The following is a 24592-nucleotide window of genomic DNA, read 5'->3' as shown; positions in this document are numbered from 1 at the left end:
CTCGCTTTTTGGAGAACAAGGTTGTGAAAACGATTGTGTCCTCGACATGTGACTGAATTTTTTTGTTTGTCGCTGATTGGCAAGGAAACTAACCCTGACATAATATGCACTGGAAAAGTAGTTCATGCGTTTAGTTCACATTATCGCGGTGACATCGCACTAAACTTTTTTTAAATATATTCAATGCAGGTACCTTTAAATTTATTTTATCTCATGGCAAAGAGCAGATCAAAACCAAGTCATGCTATGAGAGAATAACTTTAGTTCTGTGTTTGTTAGCCCGAAAACTATAAAACATAAACATTCCAGATATCTCTCTTGAAATTCTGAAATATTGTTCAAGATATTATAGAATTGACGAACACATGCAAATCAACCAGCTGGAGAAAGCACCGGTGCTCCTCCTAGTTGCGGAACAAAAGAAAAAGGTCTTCTCGCCATTTTTTCGCCGGAAAGATCTCTAACAAGTCTCGAATTCGTGTGTTGGACCCAGTCTCCTTGGCTCCCGCCTGGCATGCCGTTCGAGCAGATCGACCGCGTGCGTTCATAACGGTTAACGGAACGTCGATCGTTAACAATATATATCTACTCCAGTCCTCGACAGGAGTAAAGGAATTTTCTGTGTTGGACTCGTTAGTTCCAAGACTTTTGTTTCGTATGATAATGATGATATAGGCCCGCATGCTTTATTCGAACGACTTTTAGCTCAGCATTAATAACACGGTCTAGTAAGTCCCAGTCCTCTCCGCCCCACTTGTACTTGTAGTCCTCAGTGTTCATTCCTAAAGAAAATATACATGACTCAGTGGCGGATCCACACCTTAAGCTAAGGGGAAGGGGGTGGGGGCTTTTTGTTCATGTGTCCACCTGCTGGCCTTTTCTTCCCTCTGCGTTTATTTTTTCTAAAAAAAAATATTTTTTGTAAATAAAGTGTTTTTTCACACTCCTCCTCCCTCCCCCATCCCGCCTCAAGATGAAGGAATTGATGAAATAAAAATCAATATATTTTTTTTATATATAAGAGCGTTCAACAGAAAACTGATGTTGTTTACCTTTGAACCGTACCCAGTCTGATTTATAAATGCTCATTAAACCGAATCCATTCATTTCCCAGTAACCTTTATGATCCACGTAAGTACTGCCACAATGCAGCCGGCCAACTATGGGAGCGTAAACAAGACGTCCTTCTATTGTGTTCTGCATAACAAAAAAAAAATATGATTAAATTAAAATAAATCAGTATAGAAAGATCGGTGAGGCGCGCTCGCATCAGATAAACTTCGAGCAGTCCGTAGCTCGTGTCAAAATAGTCAGCAAAAAAAAAAAGAATGATAACGAGCTAATTAAGCGGAACTCTAGGTGCGAGGCCCACGAAGTCCCAGGGTTCCGTGCGACGCTCTAACTAATCTTTTTTTAAACGGTGCGACCGTCTTCGCCAAAAGCAGGGACTGTACGTAGAATATAGCATCAATAGGCACACCGTCAATCTATTAGTAGTCATTTTCGATAAAGGTTTACTGGTGCTTATTCATAGCACTACGATCGGTATCTATATAAAAGCCCGCGAGATCATGGATCTCTAAAATAAATACCACATAAATATATAGATTAATGAATAAATAATCATTACTCAAATCATAACAGAAACTCACCTTACGAGCGCTGTCTAATATGTCTAAGGGAACGTCGATATGAAGATCAAATAAAAACAAAATGTCGTGTACACTTGGAACATGCTCAACAGCTTTGTTCAGAGCCATTGTCTTGTAAAACTTTCCTTTTAATGGAACAATCGTGTGTCTGTTACGAAGAAGAGTCGTGTTAAATGCCTTTGTCATGTCAATATCTTCGCTTTCAAAATCGACGACAATAACATGGAAGCTCGTGTCGCCCGTTAAAGAGCTGGCTATAGTGATTTGGTTAATAAAATGATACACCCATCTGCCTTGTTCTTTGACGGGAAGAATAAAGTACACCTTTGCTTTATTATTCCAGTTCATACCTCGAGGAAAACAGAAGTTGGGGTTGGCATCCTTACCAAACACATGCTCCGATAAACGAAATGATTGATTGGCGTCTTGTAAACCGATTTCAAGATCCACGGAGTAAAGAACGCCGTGAACTGGATCTGGAATGTTTAAAACCTTGTGAATTCTCTTTAGAACATATTTTCTGCAGGTAAATCAAAGAATAACATCAGTTCAATAAGTTAGTGGCCTTCATTGGCTTTAATATGTATCTCTAAATAAACCTTGGTTGCCAGGGTTTTTCCCTCTCCCAAGATGAAGGGAACAAGGCATTAAGCCAATTAGTGACGTGCGCATACCTCTTTGATGTGATAAGTTCTAGTCCCAAAGCATTACTTCTTAACTCAGCCCGAATGGTTAACCACTAAAATAGATCATTTACTAACATTTAAGCATAGCGTACCATAATGATGGTTCGAAAAACATGATCAATAGCAGAAAATGACGGCAATTGCATTTCACTTTGCATTGTCTTTGAAAGAAGCTAGTCAGACTAATCACAGTTTTTGGGCCTTTGCCAGGGCTCTCAGCCCAGCGCCTTTCAAAATCGCCATTTGGCAATCTAGAGTCACAGAATGGTCACCAAAAAACAAAAAAAGAAAGAGTTTTCGCCTGAGAAAAGAAAAATCTGCAGTTTTAGACGACACGGCTCTACTGCTAACCATAAAGTAAATCGAGTAGTAATGCTTTCATTGAGCTTTATGCGACATCACACCCAAACGAGAAGAAAGAGGTATTTGTTTTAGCAAAGAAATTGACAGTCTTTCTATGACATCGTATGTAAATGTTTATCTCACTTTTACGTTGGACCGAAATCACCAAGTGATTTAGGTCGTCAAGTTTGCGACTTCTAATTTTTTCAATTCTCGATCGCCTTGGCAATCAAACGGTCCCAGTTAGCTTGGAGTGCTGTCTGTTATTTGCATTCCGTTCGAATCGTGTCCATTTGTACATCGGTTTTTTTTTTCTTTTTCGTTAATGGACTTTTATCGTTACGTAGCAACCCAGTGATATAATTCTTGACTTTTTGACATTTGTTATACCTTCGATTTTTTAACTTTTAGATCAACTTACTTTGAGGTTTTACGTTTTAACGACATAACTATCTCCTCCATGGCTGCTTGAACTGTGTCCCTGTCAGCAATTTTGTTAGGCCGACTCCACGAATTTCCACTATTAGTCAGCATACTACTTTCATCAGCAGGGTAGACACTGGATAACTGAACCGCTTTGCGACCTTGATAATGATACACTTTACCATTTGACAAATAGTTAGACTGTAAATCACACAAGGGAAGATAAATATCTTTTGGGATCAAAGGAAGGGAAAGAAATTGCAGGCGTTCAGGATCTATTGATTCAGATTTCAGCTCAAGATCTTGATGGTAGTTCTCCGAAAGCAAACTGTGCAAAACATCTTTTGCCTTGGTGACCGTAACATCGTTTGTATGGGACGACAAGTATTCCGAACTGACAAGGTAAAAGTCGGTTTCATGACGACGCTTCCAATAAACTTGTACAAAACCAAGAGCAATTCCTTGCTTATGCACAACTTCTATGTAGTATTTTCTGTCTCTAGAAAGCATTAGATGTTCTGAGATTTGTTCAGGATATTTATCAAGTTGATCCTTCTTGGTCCAAGCATTTACTCCTTCTTTATAAACTCGCGCAATCAATCGTTTCTGTTCCGGATCATAACTAGGACTGAACCACAACTCCGACTCGTCATCAGACGCTATGGCGAAGTTGTATTCGTCGCTCTGAGGAGGATGAAGAAAGCCAAAAATCCGTTGACCATAATCGATGGTATTGTCTGTAATTTGAAACTTAACCACACTGAACTTCATGAAAATTTCGTCAGGATAATCCGGAAAAAGAAAATTTTGACGCAGATTCTGGATGCTTGAGCCACAAACCTCTCGCCATACGTGAATATTTAGAGCACCCGTAGCAACGATGAAACGTGGTGTGACGTTTCCAGGAGTCATTATTGCTTCCTTTTTTACCGCGGCTTGGACAGCGTTATGCGTGGTGAGTGATGAGTCCGGCTTATTCAGGAAGACATAAAAGCAGATTGACCAAAGGATTAAAGCAGAGAGCATAACCTTAACAGGTTTTCGAAATCGCTGATAGCGAAACTTAAATTTTGCGAAGGCAACGACTTGGAAGAATCGACGACGTGTTCTCATGTTATCTCGCGCAGTTTTATAATGCTGACCGGGTAGTAATTGCAAACTGGCAAACGATCGTGAAAACGGGTAATCTTGTTCTTAATCAGTCATGGAAGAGTTTGACACAAAGTTTCTAATATTCTGATGTGTAAATAATTTTTAAGTGTCCACTTGAGTATTGAAATTAGAAAAGCCTAACCGTCAGGTCTAATATCATTTTGTTCTCTGTGACCTCAAACCCATTAAAAATATTAATTGAATAACATACTCTTCATGGACACTTATAAATGTTCTTTCAAAACGAAAAAAAGTCGAAAAGAAATCGCAGACATCTTTTTTTTATCTCACCACAGTTTTCAGTATTGTTTATTGTAAATTTTCTAAAGAATAAATTAAATATATTGTACAAACATTAATTTTAATCATTATATAGCTAGCAGCGCCCGTGAGTAGCATTATGATGCGAATCCTATGTGCCGGTTGGCTAATCGTACCCATCTGACCCGCTTAGGCTTGCCCGCTTCGATCCTGCACAAGAAAAAAGGTGCGTGGTGGGGACCTAAAAGTTTATAAAAAAAGTTCATATAAAGTTTTAATATCATGAATGTGTTAATATTATTTTCATGCAACTTTTATATTAAACAATAATTCGCCGAGACGAAGTCGAGGGGATTGTTCGACGATACTGAATCACCAAACCTGAGGCGAATAATATTTTAGTATAATTTCAGAGCTGAACAACAGAGAAATTTCTAAAATCATAACATTTTAGTAACATTTGCTAACATTTTATTTTAAAATATTATATAAACCACGTGGAGCGGTTTCTATAGCGTCATACGAACCGCTCGACCAATCACATTGCTGGAAACTCTATGCTCAGCTTTGAAATTATACCAAAACATATTAACTGTTGTAACGTTTGGCATCCAATTTATGAAACTTTTTTACAATATTAGCTCTATGCAACTTCTTCATGACATTTGTGTCACTGTGCTCAGGGTTCTTGTTAATAGCAGGTTGCTTTTAAGTGCCCCTTTGTGCCCTAAAATTAAATAAAGGCATCTGTCTGTCTGTCTGTCTGTCTGAATATACTAGTAAAAGGAGGCAACGTATAAATCCAAGTGTCACCGGTTCAAAATGAACACGGGGAGCGTTTGATCAAACAAGTTATCAGTGTATATAACCGTGATTATCTAGAGAGATTTTCAGCGCCACAGAGAATAAGCCTGCAATAGAGAAAAACCCATGCTTTAAAAGAAAAAATCCTGGATAAGTGGAAATTGCAGAAAAATTAACAATTCGCCGTAGCAGTGAGCCAGAGTCCAACCAACTGCATGCATGCTGCCTGACCCATATAACTTATGAATCCTTCCTTCGGCCAATAGTCAATTTGGTCAATGTGGCAACCATTCTTATGAAAACGAGATTTATGTGCTAGTGAATGAAAACTAAATACTGCATGAAAGGTTGAACCTTATGGTTTGCTTTGATAAAGAGACGACACATTTTTCTCTTCAAAAATGACGTCAATTATCGCCGTTGAATCAATGAGTTGCAGGTAGTGGTACGTGTGCAATTTAAAAATGTCGAAACTTCCTGACTGGTTTAAGCACCCGTGAAAGCCGGAGGAGGCCCGAAATCACAAGTTCGTATGTTTAAGTATCTGCCATTGTAAGTCCCGGATGTAACCCATCCGGGGTAATGATAAAACGCGGCACAGGTTGTATAAATTAATTTATTCCCTTTGGTAATAAATGTCATTTAATAATTCAAGCGCAGGGCGGGTCAACTGCTCATTACAAAAGCCGTGCAATGCCGTGCGGCCTGGTACATCATTGAACTTTATGCAAATTCAATGGCGGTCACACGTGTCTTTCTCCTTCTGCTGGTCTTCCTCAACTCTAACACTGATTTTCATTATTTTCACGGCTCTCACTACCACGAACGGCTCAGCAATGTTACCGAGCATCCATTTATCGACGATAAAACAAACCTAAGAGGGAACTTAAGATCGAGGTTTCTAGGCATTTCCCGCAAACCGCGAACGTCAAGAAGGCACGTGACCAGTGCCTTGCCGTCAGGCTTGCAGTTTAAGGTTCACGTTTTGTACGGCTGGACTACACTCTAGAAGTAAGTGATTTACTGCAAGGTTTTTTTGCACCCAAAACATCAAAATCCCATGTTTGAGAGGAAAACTACTTTTTAGAACTCTTTCGGTTATTAATTATTGAATTCTTTTTTCTTAGAAACGTAATTTTGAAGACGATTTCTCAGCTAAAAAAGAAGTGAACGAATGATTGAAAACAAACATGGCGGCCAGCTATTTGTTGTTAAAACTGTTTTGCCGGTCGGATTGCTTTGAGGTTAAACAAAAGCCAATTTACGATGATATGTGAATGCATGAATGCTGTTCAGATGACCAGCCATACGAAGCTACTTCAAGAAAGAAGAAATCGAGATCTTCGTTAATTGCTCAACAACGAACCCTCAGAACTACTATCGTCCAGCTGCATAATGTCAAGCAGATCTTTGTAGTCTTGCCTAATTTAAAGAGGATCAAAGATTTAGTGTTCTGCGCTCATTAAGGAGGCTGGATATAGTTTCTTTGGCGTGCGCAGACTGGGTTCTAATTTACCCGGGACTTTTAAAAGTTGCAAAAAAGAAAAACACAAACAAACAAACATGGCCGCCGCGCTTAGGCCAGAATCATTATTTCATCTGCCTAGTAGACTATGTTTTACGCCTCTAGGTGGGCTGCCTACACTTTCTTCTAACTTTATTAGTAGTGTGTTTCAAAAACGGAAAGCTACAACACTCTCAAGTGACCAAAATACGCGTGAATCCGGCCGCAAACACGATCGCGATCGTCAAAGCTATTTTCCCATATCGTGGCTGGTTTCCGGAACACTAAATAGGCGCTACCTACATGCATTATCAACAGCTACGCTTCTCGTGTAAACAAGTCACTGTCAAAACTGTGAATGGTGAGAGAACTTTGCTCAAAGAGAATGTTCCAGTACACTCCTGAGCGAATGTCTTCAATCTTTTACCACTTTCCTTTCCAGCAGTACGCATTGTCACACCGTTTAAATTGGCCATAATTCTTCTGTGTTCGACACTCCTACACTCCTTCGATATGCTGGAAATTCAAATAAAGAAACATTATCGTCGAAGAAAGTGTTTTTCGCCGATAGTCTTATACTCATCATAACACCCGCTAAAGGCGGTAACGCTCTTCTCAATCCTGACGGAAAACCATGTAAAAGCAATCTCCTTTCTGTGTATCAAGCTGTTTTTATGAAGATTTCAACGCACACGATGCTTTGGAAGATGTACGTTCCCTCCACTGTGTCCTCTTTCAATCCCCGTTGCAGCTAACGAGCGCTGACATTGTAAAGAACAGCATGTGAAATCCGCTTCCTCCGCTTTCGTAGACATGGACTTTCTTGACGTACGCCACAAACGCATGTAAACTTTCAAAGACAAGTACTATTCACAGGGCGATAACGGGCTCCTCGTCAAAGAAAACATCATTCAGAAAATTGCAGAAAGCGGTCTGTGTTACGATGACTTAAAAGATCTTTACAACAACGGTGGGAAGGAAGCACTGGTCTCCATTCTTAGCAAATCGCCAACCCCACCGCATCGATCAGCTCCAAGAGGAAACATCCCGACACTTTGCACAAAATAATCCAGCACTTTGAAGGCAAATAGAGCAGCAGCCATTTCCAGGCGCAATCCACCCAGAAGGTGAACCTCTCTTAGCAAAATGAAGCTCTTTAGAAGAGCGCGAAGGACGTTCGGCGAAGAAGACGTCCAAAACCTTGTGGCGTCCGTGGCAAGTGTCGTGGCGTGACACATATGTTGCGCATGCGCGATTGCCCATCTTGTCGAGTCGAAATTTTCGGAAATTTGAAACTTTAGACTTACGTATTTCCGTTTCCGCTCGGTGAATTTTTTTTATTTTTTGTACGTTAACTTTGAACGGCTCTGTGCGTGTTTTACAAAAATTCGAAAAAATTCTTTCAGAGGGAAAATAAGTTAACGATGAATTCTAAAAAAGGCCTCTTTTCCTTAAACTTTCTGACAGAATTTTTTAAACTTAACAGTCAAGCAGATTAAGACAGTCAAAGGACGCATGCAAAATCTAAAATAAATTCAACGTCCAGTTTTTAAGAAAATTCAAGTCAAGTCTAATTTTGGACCCAGCATCGCAAGCCAGCAACGTTGCCATGGCAACGAATTTTTCAATATATTTGCAACAAACTGATTCTTCAATAATATCTTTTTTTCAGGGGAAAATGTGATCGCGATTCGTTAAAGCTAAGCTTCGTAATTTTAGTTTAAATATCTTACATCAGAAAAGTGAAAAACTATATCCAGCCTCCTTAAGTAATCAATAAAATGCAACAAACACATTAATCCACTTATCACCTTCGGGCAGCAGCCATCATGTTTTTGCAGTAATTTCTCATAATTCAATTGTCCTGCCACCCGCGAATCTTAAGTCTCAAATATGGGCAGACGGCTAACGTGAAACCGCTGACGGCAAACCGCGGTTTGCCGTTTGCGGTAAGATGGCCAAACCTCGATCTTAAGGTCTCTAATAACAGATTCAGCCTTCTTACTCCGCTTCAATACATATGTATTGCATTATTGTCATCTCTGCCATCTTGTTCATCGACCAAGGACGAAAGCATACCTGGCCACAAGAACTGTCTATTATTCGGCCATCGCAGCTACGTTTCAACTAAATCGACTGGCCAGATGCGGAGGTATTAATCCTAATCCTGGACCTTGCTTAAATAGCAATTACAGGCAGCATGTGAGTACTTCATGGTCTCGATCAATTCTTCGATCAAGAAATATCAACAATCTTACGAATGTAACATCCAACCCAGTTTATTCTCCGAAAACCTTATCACAACTGCCGCTTTCGTTGTGCCTGATCAATGTCCGTTCCATCAAATAAAAATCTGCCGACTTTCTGGAATTGGTGAGTCACTATAACGCTGATTTGTTCGCCCTTACCGAAACCTGGTTAACGGCAGACGACACTGCTGCAAAGCTTGAGATTATTCCTTCTGGCTACAAGCTTGTGAGTTATCCTCGTATCGGACGCAGAGGCGGCGGCGTGGCCTTACTTTATAAGGATTCCATTTCAGTGGTTACGACTAAACAAAACGATAATAATTCTTCATCTTCATCATTCGAATTCTCTGAGCTTTTAGTGAAGTCTGGCTCATTCGTTGTGAGACTAGTGATTGTTTACCGTCCGCCCTTCACCAATTCCTTTGTTAGCGATTTCACGTCATATTTAGAATCGATTATTTCATCTATGCAACCAATCCTGATCGTCGGCGATTTTAATCTTCACGTAGATATAAACGGCGATGCAGATGCTGGCGATATTCTGGACACTTTGGAATCCATGGGCTTAGAACAACATGTAACTGGACCTACTCAATACCTTGGATCTGATAATCACTCGTCAATCAGACTCGATCATAAAGAACAATCCCACGATCGGTCAATTTTTCTCTGATCACGCAGCTAGTCTCTGTGATCTCAATTCCATAGAGCCTGAAGCAAGTGTTAAAACTTTCACCTACAGGAACTTCAAGTCAGTTAATATCGAATCTTTTAAAAGTGATCTTGCTAATTCAGCACTGTGCAATGATAACATTGTCAATTTAAGCCTGGATGATCTTGTTAGCTGCTATAACTCAATCCTTTCATCGCTTATCGAATCTCACGCTCCTTGAAGAGTAAAACTGTGGTCAACAGGCCTGGTATGCCTTGGTTTAATGATTCGATCAAGGCCGCTATCAGAGAAAGGAGAAAAGCGGAGCGTAAATGGAGAACTACAAAGGATCCAATGCATTATTCTGTCTTCAAACAGAAAAAGAACCATGCAACACTGCTGATGAACCATGCGCGTGGTTCATATTACACGAGTTCATCAAGAAAAATAGCGCTGACCAGGGCAGGTTCTTTAAAGCCGCTAACTCCTTGTTATCAGAATCTAAGACATTATCCTTGCCTGGTGGATCCAACGCTGGGGCGGTCGCAAACAACATTGGCAGGTTCTTCGTTGACAAAGTGACAGGCATTCACTCTAAACCAGGAAGCGCTTTGATTTCCAGGTCGTTGACACAAGATATGGATAATATTCCTGCTTATAACTCACTTACCAACTTCAAATCGTTGTCAGTGGATGGTGTACGGCGCATTATTATGCGATCTTCTAAGAAGCCATGTTCACTAGATCCTGTACTCACCTCACTGGTAATTGAGTGTATGGATGTTCTTTTGCCTGTAATTAATTCATCTTTGCAGTCTGGTCATTTCCCTGATTTATGGAAGGAGGCAATTCTTGCTTTTCACCCACGTGACCTTTTGCTTGACAACGGTTGCTATCCGCCATGTTGGTGTCCCTCGACAGTCCCGAAACAAATTGATCGAAAAGAGGAGCTAGTGTGAGGAAACGTATGAGAGTTAACCGTGGTTTTATGCATTGTGTGGGGATGTGGATCCAAAAGTGGCAAACATAAAGGTCTTAGATTCTTTCGGATACCCAAAATCATCACTAACCAAGGCGAAGAATACGAGGAACTGACTAGAAAGCGTAGGGAAAAGTGGATCAGTGCAGTAAGTCGTGGCGATACTGCAGAGAAGAATATCCTCGAGACAGAAAGAGTCTGCGGTCGTCATTTTAACCAAGGACAGCCTGCGAACGACTTCGATCAATTCAATCCAGACTGGGTACCTTCCCTAAATTTAGGAAAGAAAGAATATCGACGTCCAAAGGACTTTAAAGCTTCTGTAGAAAGATTTGAGAGAGTTGAAAGGAGACGGAAGGCCGCCATTGAACAACAAGAGCAAGAAGCCATAAAGAAGAGAAAACTTTTACAACAACGCAGTGATTGCATCTGTGATTTAGATTTTGAATCTGGGGCTAGTACATCATAAACTACAGAGGAACAGCTGACTGATGGAATGGATACAGATAACTTTTGCGATGAGCAGGGAGCGAAGTGCGAAACTAAAGAGTTAGCACTTTCCTCCACACAAACAGAGCCCGAAGTGGCACCAACTGCTGCCAGTGAAGGGACTCAAACTGAAGAGTTTGAGTATTTATTTAAAAGACTTTGTGGCTACAAGGCACCTGGAAGAGATTTCTTCGATACCGACGACAAAGTGCGGTTTTATACGGGGCTGCCGTCCATCGAAGTGCTGATGAAAACATTTGAACATGTTGCACCTTCTGTGAACAGGAAAAGCCTTACTCTTGATAAATTTCAATAGTTTGTAATTGTTCTGATGAAGCTACGGCCTAATGTCCCATTTCAAGACTTTGCCTACCGTTTTTCTATTTCTGTTAGTACAGCTTCAAGGATTTTTTCTTCCTGGATTCGAATTATGGATGCTAGGCTCTTCCCACTTGTGTACTGGCCATAGAGGCACCAGCTGTGGCACACTATGCCTATGTGTTTCAGACATTCATTTGGAAACAAGGTGACAGTAATCATTGACTGTTTTGAGGTGTTCATCGAAAACCTTCTAATCTTCTTGCTAGAGCTCAAACATTTTCTTCGTATAAACATCACAATATCATTAAAATACTAATTAGTATCACACCTCGAGGGACAATTTTTTGGGTGTCTAAGGCATGGGGAGGTCGCACATCAGAAAAACATCTCACTGAGAACTGTGGTTTCTTGGAGAAGCCACTGCCTGGAGATTTAGTTATGGCCGTCAGGTGTTTACCATTTCTGAAAGTGTCAGTCTAAAGCATGCTAAGCTGGTGATCCCTATCTTCACCAAAGGGTTGAAACAGTTGGACCCTATTGATGTTGAGGAGACCAGTGGCATCGCCAACGTACGTATCCATGTGGAGAGGGTAATAGGGCTGCTCCCCCGAAAATACGCCAACCTAGAAGGCACACTTCCAACAGATTTTGTTTCCAGTAATCACCGTGGAACAGTAGACTTTCAAGTTCCTTTAATTGATCGAATTCTGGTGGTATGTCACTGGTAAATATTGGTATTTAATTATCTCAATGTCAGTTGGACCACCACCAGACAATATCCCATTGTTAAAATTTGGTATTGATTCCATCTTTCCAATAAATAGGGCAATAGTTTCATTAGAGTTCCTAGTAAAAATTTAATTAATTCCCAATATTTACCAATAGTATACCACTGAGGCAAACACCTTTTTTCCCTGTGATATGAAGAATCTCAAATTCTATCGGGCCTATTAACCACAAAAGATATGGTCATCCAGCCCTTAGATCTATGACTAATTTGTTCCTTTTAATTCTTGCATCCTATAAATAAGTATTGCTCTAGGTTTGTCCATGTTACTATTAATATACTGGGAAATTGCTCATCTTCTCATTTCTCAGACACTCAGCCAAATGTGAACGCATTCTTGAGGGATCAAAGGTTACCTGCCTAGGGTCTCCGCCATTAAAAAGATAGCAGGCAAAAGCAATGGCAAAAATGCCATAGTCATTATTTTGCTGTTGAACTGGTGCACAACTGAGTGAATTCAAACGACCACCTAGAAGATCATTTGTTTGATATATCACTTCCTGGCAAATGACATCTTGATAGAGATTGTCATATAAATCTGCATCAAAGGGTTGGCAGCCAATATTATTGACACACACCCAATGAGCAGAACCTGTATGTAAAATCTGTATAAATTCACCAGACACTACATCAAAATTACGAACAGGCCCTAAAGTTGGGCATTGGAATCCTTCAATGAACTGATTTTCCTCGTGCAGCAGTACCTGAGCTTTTTGTACAATGTCACAAGTGAGCCAGCCAGTTGGGTATTAAATAATTTGGCAGTCAGATGTTGTAAGATTTGCAAGAGGAACTTGCTTGTTAATGTCACATTTAACAACATTGGTTACTGTAACATCATCATCTACTGAATCTTCAGCTTCGCTGTCACTGCTGGATTCACTCCCAGAGTCAGCTGCCATGGCTAATTCTTGTAAAGAAGTAGAAGTGGTAGGAGGTTTAATCGGAACAAGAGGGGAGGGAGTTTTCTTACATAATTTGCAGCATCAGGTTGTCTTGGCATTGTTTAGCATTCTCTTTAAACCAACACAGTTGAGGTGGAAAAATTTCCTATTTGTGCAATGACTGTTATGACACTCTAACAACTTGTCAGAAGGTGCTGCCTTTGATTTACATGTACAGATCGCATTTAGTTGGAGAGCAGCTTGACAGACTGGAGGTTGTTTTGGTTGCTGCTTTCTCTTTCGCTTGAACTGGGGCAACCGACAACAGTGTGGACAGTACCATAACTTTGGTATTCCAGCTGCACAAAGAGACAAACAGGTGTGAAATTGTGCATAGGGACATTCCACATTACTGCAGGTGATCACATCGTTGTCTGCTGGTGAACAACAAAAGCAGATTGCATCCACAATAGGCTTGACATCCGGAGCATGACACCTCCTTGTATACCAACGTCCTAGTATCTCAGGGAGGATGCATAGCCTCCAAAGGGTATCTAGCCTAGGAAGGACGGTGTGGTGGCGCTGCTTTTCAGGGAGAATCCTCTCTGTTACTTTTACTACCCTGTTATTCACATTGTCAATGGCACAAACAACAAAATCACAGTGTTTCCTATCTTTGAGAGCAAACAGTTGTTGTTGTACCTGATAGTAATAGTTGTGGCTTCTGATGAGCTTGAAACTGCCACCTACCTTTTCCAAGCAAGAGGACTTCTGAAGGGCATACTTATCAATTTCACAGTCTTGGATAGACATTAGACATTTGACCTCCCCGCAGCCCAATCCACAACAATCACATGAACTCAAAAAGTCAGGTGAGGCATGGAGGAAGGGATGCTGTGAGTTAATAAAAAGTGCACACTTCTCAACTTTAAAATTAACATGCTTGGTTGACATCATTTCAACATATGCTTAAATTGTAATATCTTCATTCTTGCAACCATGCTTGATTGTCTTTGTATTTACCTTGAACAAATGTGGGTAACAAATAGTTCTTATTGTTGACTGCGGAGGCTTTGCTAAGTTGCACTCTGAGGCAGCACCACTCATAGACGCCCCAATTCTGCCTGCCCGATGTCGATAGAAACTCCAGCATATCGCCTGAGAGCGCGTGTCTTTTTCTACTAGCGCAATGTTCTCCGCAGTTAATTCAAGCTTCACGGCTAAGCATTTCCTCAGCAAGTCAGGATAGTTTAGATCGAGGCTTTGAGTCTCATATAAACCTGTAATCACAGGAACAGCTCTACTTCCCACTACAAACTGGCCTCCGTAATCATCCTGCAAACTCAGTGCTACAGGCTTAGCGCTACACTGATTTAGCTTCGCATAGAACGCAGACAGTTCCTCTGTTGTGGAGCGACATTTTTCAACTTCATCATCCTTAACAAATAGAGCCGATCGGTCACCAATTAAGTCCGCTTTGCACTCTGGGTTTAAGGTATCTATTTTCCCATCTAGATTTTCATTGAGCTTCCTGGCTGAGCTGAAATCGATGTCTTGCACTGGCGCGTAATTTACTTCACTGACATAAGTAGGCAAAAGCCATGTGCATTTTACGCTGGTACATGCCAGCTTTCCATGAATTCGAGTCCATGCCTCAATATAAAACATCACGCTTGGACATGAGTGCATGTTTCTCCTAGGCGAGCCTTACATCCAAGACAATGTGCGGAGAGGATCGTCCCATCTGTCTCGGTTATGATCCAGATATCAACAGGAGCTTCTTTCATAGCCTGTGAATGTCGAACTTTGCCGACCGCGACGTAATATTTATCGCGAATCAGCTTTCCTCTTACCGATTGGACGAACCCCGAAATCATTTGATTATAAGCGTTCAAACTTTTGTAGGCCTTGAATTCTTTTCTCGCATAATGGCTCGTTTCCAGAACCAAATATCCAAGCAAATCAGAAACTTCGATGGGAGGTAGACATTCCCCGTTAACTGCTATTTCGGGATACTGGCCTGGTCGACTCCGATAACAGATATTTTTGTTAAATATCGCTCTTTAACTCGAGTTCCCAGCCCTTTCACGTAATCTGAAAGCACTGGGATAGCTTTGCTGAGTTTTTCCGAGTCGTCTTCGAGTTCAGAATCCATTGAGAGGTCGCAAGATTATCACCAAATTAAGGAATCTAGAAATGGCATAATATTTCCCTCTAATTTACAAGTGATAACACGCTTCGAGGGACACCAACATGGCGGATCAACAAATTTGCATAATCTGTGACGTCACGTGAAAAGCAAGAATAGTAACACCTTTACTGAAGAAGTGTGGATCTGACCCGTCCAATTTTAAGAATCTACGTCGTGTCAGCAATCATCTTATATTTCCAAACTCACTGAGAGCGCTGTCGCAGATTAGATTCAGTTGCACCTAGCTAAGAACAATTTGTATCCAGCATTCCAGTCTGCATATAGGAAATTTCACAGCACGGAAACCGCTTTGGTGAAAATTCACAATGACATTCTGATTAACATGAATAAACGGCACCCGACTCTCCTCGCTCTCTTAGACCTGAGTGCTGCCTTCGACACTGTGGACCTAGTATTTTGCTAACACGTTTAAGATCAAAGCTGGGTCTCAATGGAACTGCTCTGTCGTGGTTTCGCTCTTATCTAGCCGGAAGATCACAAGGAATATCTGTTCAGGGAGCGCTTTCAAATGTCTTTCATCTTCGTTACGGCGTTCCCCAGGGATCGTGTCTAGGCCCCGTTTTGTTTAACATATACTCAAGCAAAATCTTTGACATTGTTGGTCGTCACCTTCCAAAACTTCATTGTTATGCAGATGACTCCCAGCTTTATTTATCGTTCAACCCAAGCTGTGCTGTTGGTCAAGACGAGGCAATTAGATCAATGGAAACCTTTATCTCGGATGTTAAGTAGTGGATGAGCACGGACAAACTTATGCTTAATGACGACAAAACTGAGTTTATTGTAATAGCATTACGACACTTCCTGAAAAAAGCTGCTGTTAATACTATCAGGGTCGGAGATTGCGATGTAGACAAAGTGTCTGTGGTACGGAATTTGGGCGCGTGGTTCGATGATCAACTCACTATGGCCGTACACATTACCAAAATATGCAGTGTTGCTCTCTATCACCTACACAATATTAGACGTATAAGGAAACACCTTTCAATGGACTCAGCTGCGACTCTTATTCATTCCTTTATTAGTAGCCGAATAGACTATTGTAATAGTCTATTATACGGTGTGCCCAAGTGCCATATTGACAAATTGTAGAGAGTTCAAAACGCAGCCGCCAGACTTGTTGTTATGCAGGGCAAATTTTGCCACATTACACCGGTGCTCTGTCAGCTGCATTGGCATCCTGTCTCATTTCGTAGTAATTTTAAGGTTCTACTTTTAACTTTCAAAGCCATTCGCAAATCCGCACCGTCCTATATCAATGATCTTGCCAAATTTAAGCCTTTAAATTCAAGATATGTACTACGTTCTAATGACGGAATACTGCTACCTTACCCGAATTTTAAAACTTTAAAAACGCTAGGCGGACGTGCTTTCGTTGCTTCGGCGCCGAAACTCTGGAATGATTTACCTTCGGAAATTAGAATGGCTAAATCTGTCGACACTTTTAAAAAACTATTAAGGAAGCATTTTTTTAGTAAGGCTTTTTATTCTTAGTTAGCTCAGCTTTTAATATTTTGTACTACACATGATGTAACTGGTATCTGTTAGAAAGCATTGTTGTAATGATGTAATTAGTATTTATTTCATGCATTGTTGTAATGATGTAATTAGTATTTATTCCATGCATTGTTGTAATGCGCAGTTGATCATCCCGTCATGGAAACTGCGCAATATAAATTCACAATTCTATTTATTTATTTTATTTACTGAAGGTAAAAACACAGAAAGCCTTAGTCAATATGAACTTGATTATCAACCCTTGTCCACAGGTTTACTTATGTTAATCCGGGTTAGTCAGCTTGTGGTTTCTTCACTGAACAGATGGTGAATGATATCTCCTTTTTATGGAAGAGATAAAACACACCTTATTCAAGATTTATCAATTGTAGTGCGATTTCTGAGCAAAACAAACAAAAGAAAGAAGAAATATCGACAATAGATCATGAAACGGAAACATGTACAACGAACTCAGCTTGCTCGGACTCCGAACTCGATCCGGTTCGAAACAAGAGTGAAATGAGCCATATCATTAAAGACGAACAACCACTTCACATATATTCCCTTGCCGTGTTTGATTTCATCCTCCAGATTTTCTTCTCCATTGGAATCTCGGCATCTCAAGACATCTTGGAAGAAACTTTAGTACCCACTCCGGTTCTGTTAATATCTGCCTCGCTTCCTTTCTTCGTCATTACCTTTATCTTGCCGTGCTTCGTCTTAAAGTTGCACAAGGCTCTTCTGGTGCCATTAGTGGGGCTGGGTATCACCGGCATGTTGTCATGCGCTCTGGTTGAGGCCGTCATTCTTCGCGTCACCGGAGTCATCGTCGTGTCCACCGGGGTCACCATTGGTGAGGTCACCTTCGTCTCGATGACAGCGCTGTACAGCGACACGGCGATGAGTTCATATTCAACAGGGACTGGCGTGAGATTCATTGCTGGGCCCTTGTAGTACACCGGTAAGAATTTGGGAAATTTATCGATGAAAAACAAAGTTGGTAGAGACTTCAGATTAGCGCACCTGAATGTGTGTGGTCTAAGGAACAAGATCGAGGAACTCAGATGCCTCCAACAACTGTGTAAATTTGAAATTCTCGCAATCACCGAGACACATCTTGACAAAAAGGTGCCAGAATCGGAAATATTAATCCCCGGAATGAAGTTCGTAAGATTAGATAGGAAGGTTCGAAAAGGAGGCTCAGGATGCTTATTATATAATGAGGAGCATTTGCATGCTACTCATCGTAGAGATCTTCTCACACAAAACATCGAAGCAAATGTTTAATATGCAAAATGCAGCAAATGCAAACATTAGAGAAGCACCAACAACAAGTACCTTGTTAGACCTAATTGTCACAACAAGGACTGATCTTATGGGAAAGTGTGGTATTTTCCCTTTGGGAATTTCAGACCACGATATGCTACACGCAACGATAAAGTTAAAGAATAAAAGGCCACCACCGAATTACATAAAAACAAGAGATTATAGGAAACTCGACATTGAAAATTTCAGGCAAGACTTTGAATCCGCGCCTTTCCACATAGTGTCAGTCTTCGATGAGCCAGATGATATCTTATGGGCATGGCAAACCCTGTTTAAGAAATTTGTGACGAACACGTCGCCCAGAGAGAAATTAAGATCAGAAGTAAATCGGCTCTTTGGATAACTAACGAAATCCGCTACAAGATCGATAAAAGATACAAGATTTTCAAAGCAGCAGTCAGCACCAAGTGCCCTGAACTGTGGTCAAAATACAAGAAAGCTAGAAATGCAGTCAGGTCAGCTTTGCGAAGAGCTAAGGCATCCTACTTCATCCATAATATGTTCGAAGAAGTAAAAAAATCTAGTGCCTACTGGAACTTAATTAACAGAGCTACAAATCGCTCAGCACGCAACAGAACAAAAATAAACTTTAGACGAATAAGTCAGTTGAACCTGATGACATCTCGCCTAAACTTCTCAAATTGGCAGGAAAGGCTATTGTACCAGCATTGGTCAAGCTTTATAACTACAGCATTGAACAAAGAATTGTCTTTTCCTAATGGAAGACTGCCCGATTAACTCCGCTTTTCAAAAAGGATGATGAAACAGACTGCGAAAATTATCGAGTGGTCTCCCTTTCAAGCGTACCAAGCACGATCCTGGAAGCAGAAATAAAAGATAGACTGGTGCAGCACGTTCCCGTCGACAATCATTTAATCACAGAGAAGCAGTGGGCCTACCGACGCGGCTACTCGATTGAGCTCTTCCTAGTACATCTAACAGAAATATGGAGGTGAGCGTTAGACTCTGGTAATGTTGTCGCAGTAACCTTTGTGGACTTCAGAAAAGCTTTAGACAGCATATCACACGAAATCAGTTTATAAGTTTATTTGATTCGCCGACAGGCAGGGACACCGCAACAGCTTGCGCCAATTACTGCGGGCCCAGTAAACCCACCCATCCCACCCCAGGGGAGGACGTCCATCACACAGTAATCCCGTGCGTGGAAAATTAACGTCTCCTACCCCTGACACTGCAGGAGACGGGACCTCCATTTATTCGTCCCTATCCGAGAAGACTAGAATATCTCACCATTTCTTGATGTTATAGAAAGGTAGCATACTCTTTTTTTTTTAAAGACCTTGAGTGTTGGTCCGGCCGGGACTCGAACCCTCGACCTGCCGCACAACAGTCCAGCGCTCTATCCATTGAGCTAACCGGGAGGCTGAAGAAGCTGAAATATAATTTCGGTATCACGGGAGCGTTTCTAGATTGGATTAGGGACTAGTTGAGGGGAAGAATGCAGTACACTGTGATTAATGGAGTCAAATCTGACGTGTTACCAGTAACAAATGGTATACCACAAGCATCTGTTTTAGGCCCCATTTTGTTGACTTTATTCACTAATGATCTGCCCGCCGCGATTACCACGGGATCCCTCTTCATGTACGCGGACGATACGTCAATTTTCAGCATCGGAGAGTCTGCAGACGCAGCGATTGCTTCCTTGAACTGTGCTCTGCAAGGGGTCTACAGGTGGTGCCTAGAGAATCGCTTAACACTTCACCCGGCTAAGAGCGAAGTCATGTTAATTAGTACACCAACCATTTTAGGACCGCTACCTACAATATTGTTGGGTAAATTTGTTTTAGGCTATGTCAAAAAATCGCGTCTTCTTGGAATGATTGTAGATGACAATCTTACCTGGATACCGCATATGCTAGAACTAAAGAAAAACTTTGCGAACAAAATAGACTTATTGAAACGCTCAAGGTTTTTGTCCAAAAATGTTCTTTTAAAGTTTTATTTTAGTGGACTATTACCTTCTGTGAAGTATGGTATTATATTATAGGGTTCGTGTACAAATTCGGATCTTCTGTACTCAATTGAGAAACTTCACTGTAGAGCAGCAAAAATTGTCTACAACTTATCCAAAGATATGGAATCTAATGTAGCTCTCAACGTTTCATTATGGTATACGATCAGTTTAGAATACAAATTTCAAGTAGATAACCTTTTTTATAGAGCAAGTAATGTCTCACTAGCCCAGTCTCTAATTAATAGCACATTCATAAGGCGGGAATGTAGCTATTCACCAGGAGACCTAGAAGTAATAACCATACCTAGATTCAACGCTAGATTATTAAAGGACTCTTTAGCACATAGAGGTTCGGTGCTATGGAACTATGTTAACCATCAAGTCAAAAATGTGGGTAGTTTCGCCCTTAAGAATCTTAGGAGGCTACTCAGTAGAAATAATCACTTCACAAGCTTTACTTTTACTAGTTTATCAGGTTCGACTGCTACGAATAGATTAACTGATTACAAGTATTTTTAAGTTGAGAGGAAAATTGAATGTTTTACTGTATTATAGTTTCTTATTTAGAAATAAGAAACTGTCAAGAAAAATCCGCCCCTTGTATCTTACAAAAGAGGAAGGTCGCTCAAAGACATACTCGTGAGGGCCAAACTTTGAATAGGCTATTCTAAACACGCGCTGTGGAGTCGTGTAGGCCTGTCAACCCCATTTTACATGGATGGCCTCGACCTCGTGTACTAGTGCCAGTTTTCCCTGGGCGTCCGCCATTATGAAAGGCGTGTTTACAATCATCGTTAATAGAGCGAACTATGATACAATGGACTGGACCCATGTTTATAACCCTTGCAGTAGAGTTCTCGTCCTAGACTAGTATGTAAAAAAAGGTATCAAGAAGGCTCCCATTGGCTTAAACGATTCCTAATAGGAGAACAGAAAATGGGAAGCCTTGATTTCCAGAAATATTTTCCTTCCTTCCTTTTCTATTAACCCTTATGCTGTTGATGAGTACACTGAGAACAAGCTCGCCATTCATCTCGGACGGATGCAGTTATCTGATAGAGCTAACTTGAAATCAGAGAGTAAATAGAACATCTATCCAAGCTTTAGTTTATAAGACAGAGAGAGCATTCGTAAATAGGTAGTCTGAGTGGCGGATAGTCTACAGCAAACTACAATAGATTTTAAGCTTCAAATTTTGCCGATACACTTTCCAGATCTTATAAGGTAAAGCAGAAAATTCAACAATGTGAGTAAATTTAACTTTGATAGCGTAATCGTCCTTTTTTATTCATTTTTGGTATTGATTTGGTGTCAACAGTTATCTGTTCGTATTTTACTTTTTACGCACACTCTCCTCATTAATGCAGTTCAATCCAATCCGCGAAGTTTTTCCTTGCATCGTGATTCAGCACAAACAATTATGATTGACAGACGGAGCAGTGTGTCTCTGGTTGCGTCATATCAATAGGAAATGTAAAGATACTAAAACTTTCTTTCCTACATTCCATCTCTTATAACAGAAAAGGAGGATCAAAACGCCTCAGATCCATCACCACCATTTCATTTCCTATCCTTTGATTTGGCCAAAATGCCATCAACTTAATTTGATCTTGTGTATACTTATCGCCTGAGGGTCGAGTGAGTTGATCATTTCCACATTCCTGTGATTCCTTCACGAATTTGCGAGGCGCAAAAACTAACAACAAGTCCAAGAAAAACACTGAGTCATTGTGAATGTGAATTACTCGATAGTGTGGGATTGCGGTAGTAAGAATTAAAATCCAGGAGAGTTATTAAAAAACCGTCGCAGCTCGGCGAGCAATTTTTTTTCAGTATCCTTGAATGTTAATTGTTGTTGAAAATACGATTTTGCGCGCGATTTGTACCTTTCTTTTATCATATTACGTAACGAATCACTCGACTTCTCATATCAGAATCCTTGAATCAATTCTTTTGAATGAGTCTACAAAATTCTCAGAAAAGTGTTTAACACCCAGCTTCTCTAAAGAATAAAGTTTTTCGGAAATTCTGGGAATATTTTCGCTTCTCACAATTGTGATGAACTTCTCTTCAGTTTCATTTATGATGAATATGTACTTGAACATGTAAATATGTATCTTTCCTTCAGAATAAACAAAAAGACTGCTGATCATAATGTTCTCTCGCTGTAACTATCAAATAATAAATCCATATTGATCTTGCAACTCCCAAGAGGTGCAAAATCCTTTGTGAAATTCACTTTTCTGGCCGCCTTACTCTGCCTTGTAAACGAAACAAAGAATTTAAAACTTCAATCTGATAACCTCGTCTCCTCTCGTTATCTCTTTGCAGGATTTTGTCTCAAAATCGCGAGGAGAATATTCATTTTGACCAGCTCTGAAAATGGAAGGGTTAGAATAAGTTACTTTCTCATTGCAACCCCCTTAATTCTCCCTCTCCCCTACCCCCTTAACTCCCCCTCTCCCCTACCCCCTTATTCCGCCTCTGGCTTTAAGTTGATATTAGGTGTAGTCGTTAAGCGGAAACTTAATCTGTACTTCTTCTGCCTTTCATTCTGAGTCTTTAACAAGAAAGTGGACACTCCGAAGAAGTCTGAAGAAGGTGAGTTCCTCGTATGATCTGAATATTTCGGGAATCATTTCAACTCAAACTCGAAAATTGAGGACAACTCTAACTCAGTGTTTCACGCCAATCGTCGCAAAGTGCACTATTGAGATATTACAGCGGCACTGATTTATACAAAGGAAAAGCTAGATCTCGACCGAGTCATATTGTTCAGTTACAAGCCGCAGTGTTACATTGTCCTCTCGTCTAACCGTATAGCTTTCTTGAATTTTTAAGATTGTGGCACGAAATTTTCCGACCGCGAAGTCTTAAGTAAATAGCGATATCTCCAATTTAGGTAAGAAATTCGTACGCATTTCGCTTCTGAAGACAAATCTGGCTCTTCTTTGACTATATATATAACTTTTGATTCAAAGCATTTCTTGGTCAATGTAGTCTTAAAAGTCTTTATCAAAAAGTTTTTCGTAGAAGACAGGAAATTTGTCTCTAAGGGAGCACACTTTTAGAATAGCGTAATACTGAGGATTATGCTTCTGCTGAGATCAATAACTTCATTCTTTCTCGCAGCGAAGGCTATTTTTAGGTCAGTCGTAATTCATTATAATTCCAAACCGGATTTGACATTAAATATTTCAAAGAAGGAAAAATAGATTTCGAGCAAGAACAACATGGATTATAGGCCTTCCCCCATCCCTCAGCTGATAACATTTTACGCATTCTAGCCTCTCCATTCATAGGGGCTGTAACACTGATAACTATTCCCTCTCTAAAATAATATATATTTTAAATAACATAGTTACTCAGACTTTAGAACAGCTCTATGGTTTCTCCAGCAGAGATATTTCCAGTCCGTAATTCCCTCTTGCGATAAAAAAAAAAAAGAGAAATCTCCTATATGTTCTCAACTCATCATTCGTTACTCAATGTCATAGTTGTGTCCTACCCATAGGGACAAGAATTCGTAAAATTTAGGAGGAGCAACGAAAGGTAATTATTGTACTTTTATTCATCGTGTATTTATTTAGATTTATTCGTTCATTCTTTATTTTTCCCAGCCTGGAACTTTGAACAGAGAGAAAGAAACTGCAACGAAACAGTTCCTGAATCTAATTGTTGATTTGCAATACCAGCACTCTGGTTAGTTCAAGATGAGGATTTTTTCTTTCTTGTCAATGCAGGCCTTATTTTATCGAGCTAGTGCTCAGTATTTTCTTGGTGAAAATTATGGCTGATATCTTTAATTTTTACAGCAGCGAAAGACTGGGGAGATAAAGAAATTTGTACCAGGGGGTGGGTGACAGTCGAAAGGGAGGTGAGGGGAGGGAAAGGGGCAACAGAAATTCTTGCCCTATCTTGTTTTATCATCTCACAGTCCTTTCTGACTCTGTATCAAACCTGGCCGGTCGAATCAACGACGACTTACTTTGACGAGATGCAATGATCCAGGTGTAGACAAATAAAAATACCATTGACGCGGGAAATCTGAAGCTTACTTATTCATGCAAAACCAGCGCACTTTGTACTCAAATGTGGTGTTTTAAACTAGGCTAGAATTATATGTAAAGAGAATTAGAAGGAAGTAGATTTTGAGCGCATAAACATGTAGAGAAAGTGACATATTTTGTTTCGTCACATAAGCGTAGGGCAAAGAATAAATTCCGAGTTCTCAGGTGGAGCCGAACCTCAAACCTTTGCATTCCATCAGTGCGCGGAATCCAACGGTTTCAGATATGTTTTTCTCTTGGGTAGAATTTTATAAGACCCACAGCACTTGTATGGACTCTCTGAGATTAGTTGTTAACAATAATGAATATTGTATAGCAGGAATG

General features: G+C 40.4%; 2 protein-coding genes across 5 annotated transcripts in view; one reads left to right on the top strand and one right to left on the bottom strand.

The window, feature by feature from the left end:
• The window catches only part of LOC111328267 (uncharacterized), a 47586-nt gene that overhangs the window by 22364 nt on the left and 630 nt on the right, over positions 1–24592 (top strand). For 2 of the 4 annotated variants that reach the window (XR_015993761.1, XM_088740351.1), the window contains exon 2: positions 23819–23900. Coding sequence is in view for 1 of the 4 variants with exons in the window: in XM_088740351.1 (XP_088596477.1) it covers positions 23819–23900 (82 nt within the window). In the remaining 3 variants the exon portion in view is untranslated. Of the gene's footprint in view, positions 1–22692; positions 22800–23024; positions 23101–23818; positions 23901–24592 lie in introns of those variants that run through there. The other 2 variants (XR_015993760.1, XR_015993762.1) reach the window with 2 other exon arrangements.
• Positions 180–9997, bottom strand: LOC111328225 (beta-1,4-N-acetylgalactosaminyltransferase 3). Its single transcript, XM_022932616.2, has 4 exons — positions 3102–9997; positions 1653–2172; positions 1053–1197; positions 180–782 (listed from the first exon to the last, which is right to left on the bottom strand). The coding sequence occupies exons 1-4, from the start codon at positions 4214–4216 to the stop codon at positions 634–636; spliced, it is 1929 nt and encodes a 642-aa protein (XP_022788351.2). The 5' UTR covers positions 4217–9997; the 3' UTR covers positions 180–633.

The sequence above is a fragment of the Stylophora pistillata genome, chromosome 12 (genome assembly GCF_964205215.1).
Source record: "Stylophora pistillata chromosome 12, jaStyPist1.2, whole genome shotgun sequence".
Lineage (NCBI taxonomy): Eukaryota > Metazoa > Cnidaria > Anthozoa > Scleractinia > Pocilloporidae > Stylophora > Stylophora pistillata.
The sequence above is the reverse complement of the archived record's forward strand: the minus strand, read 5'-3'. Positions and strand labels throughout refer to the sequence as shown.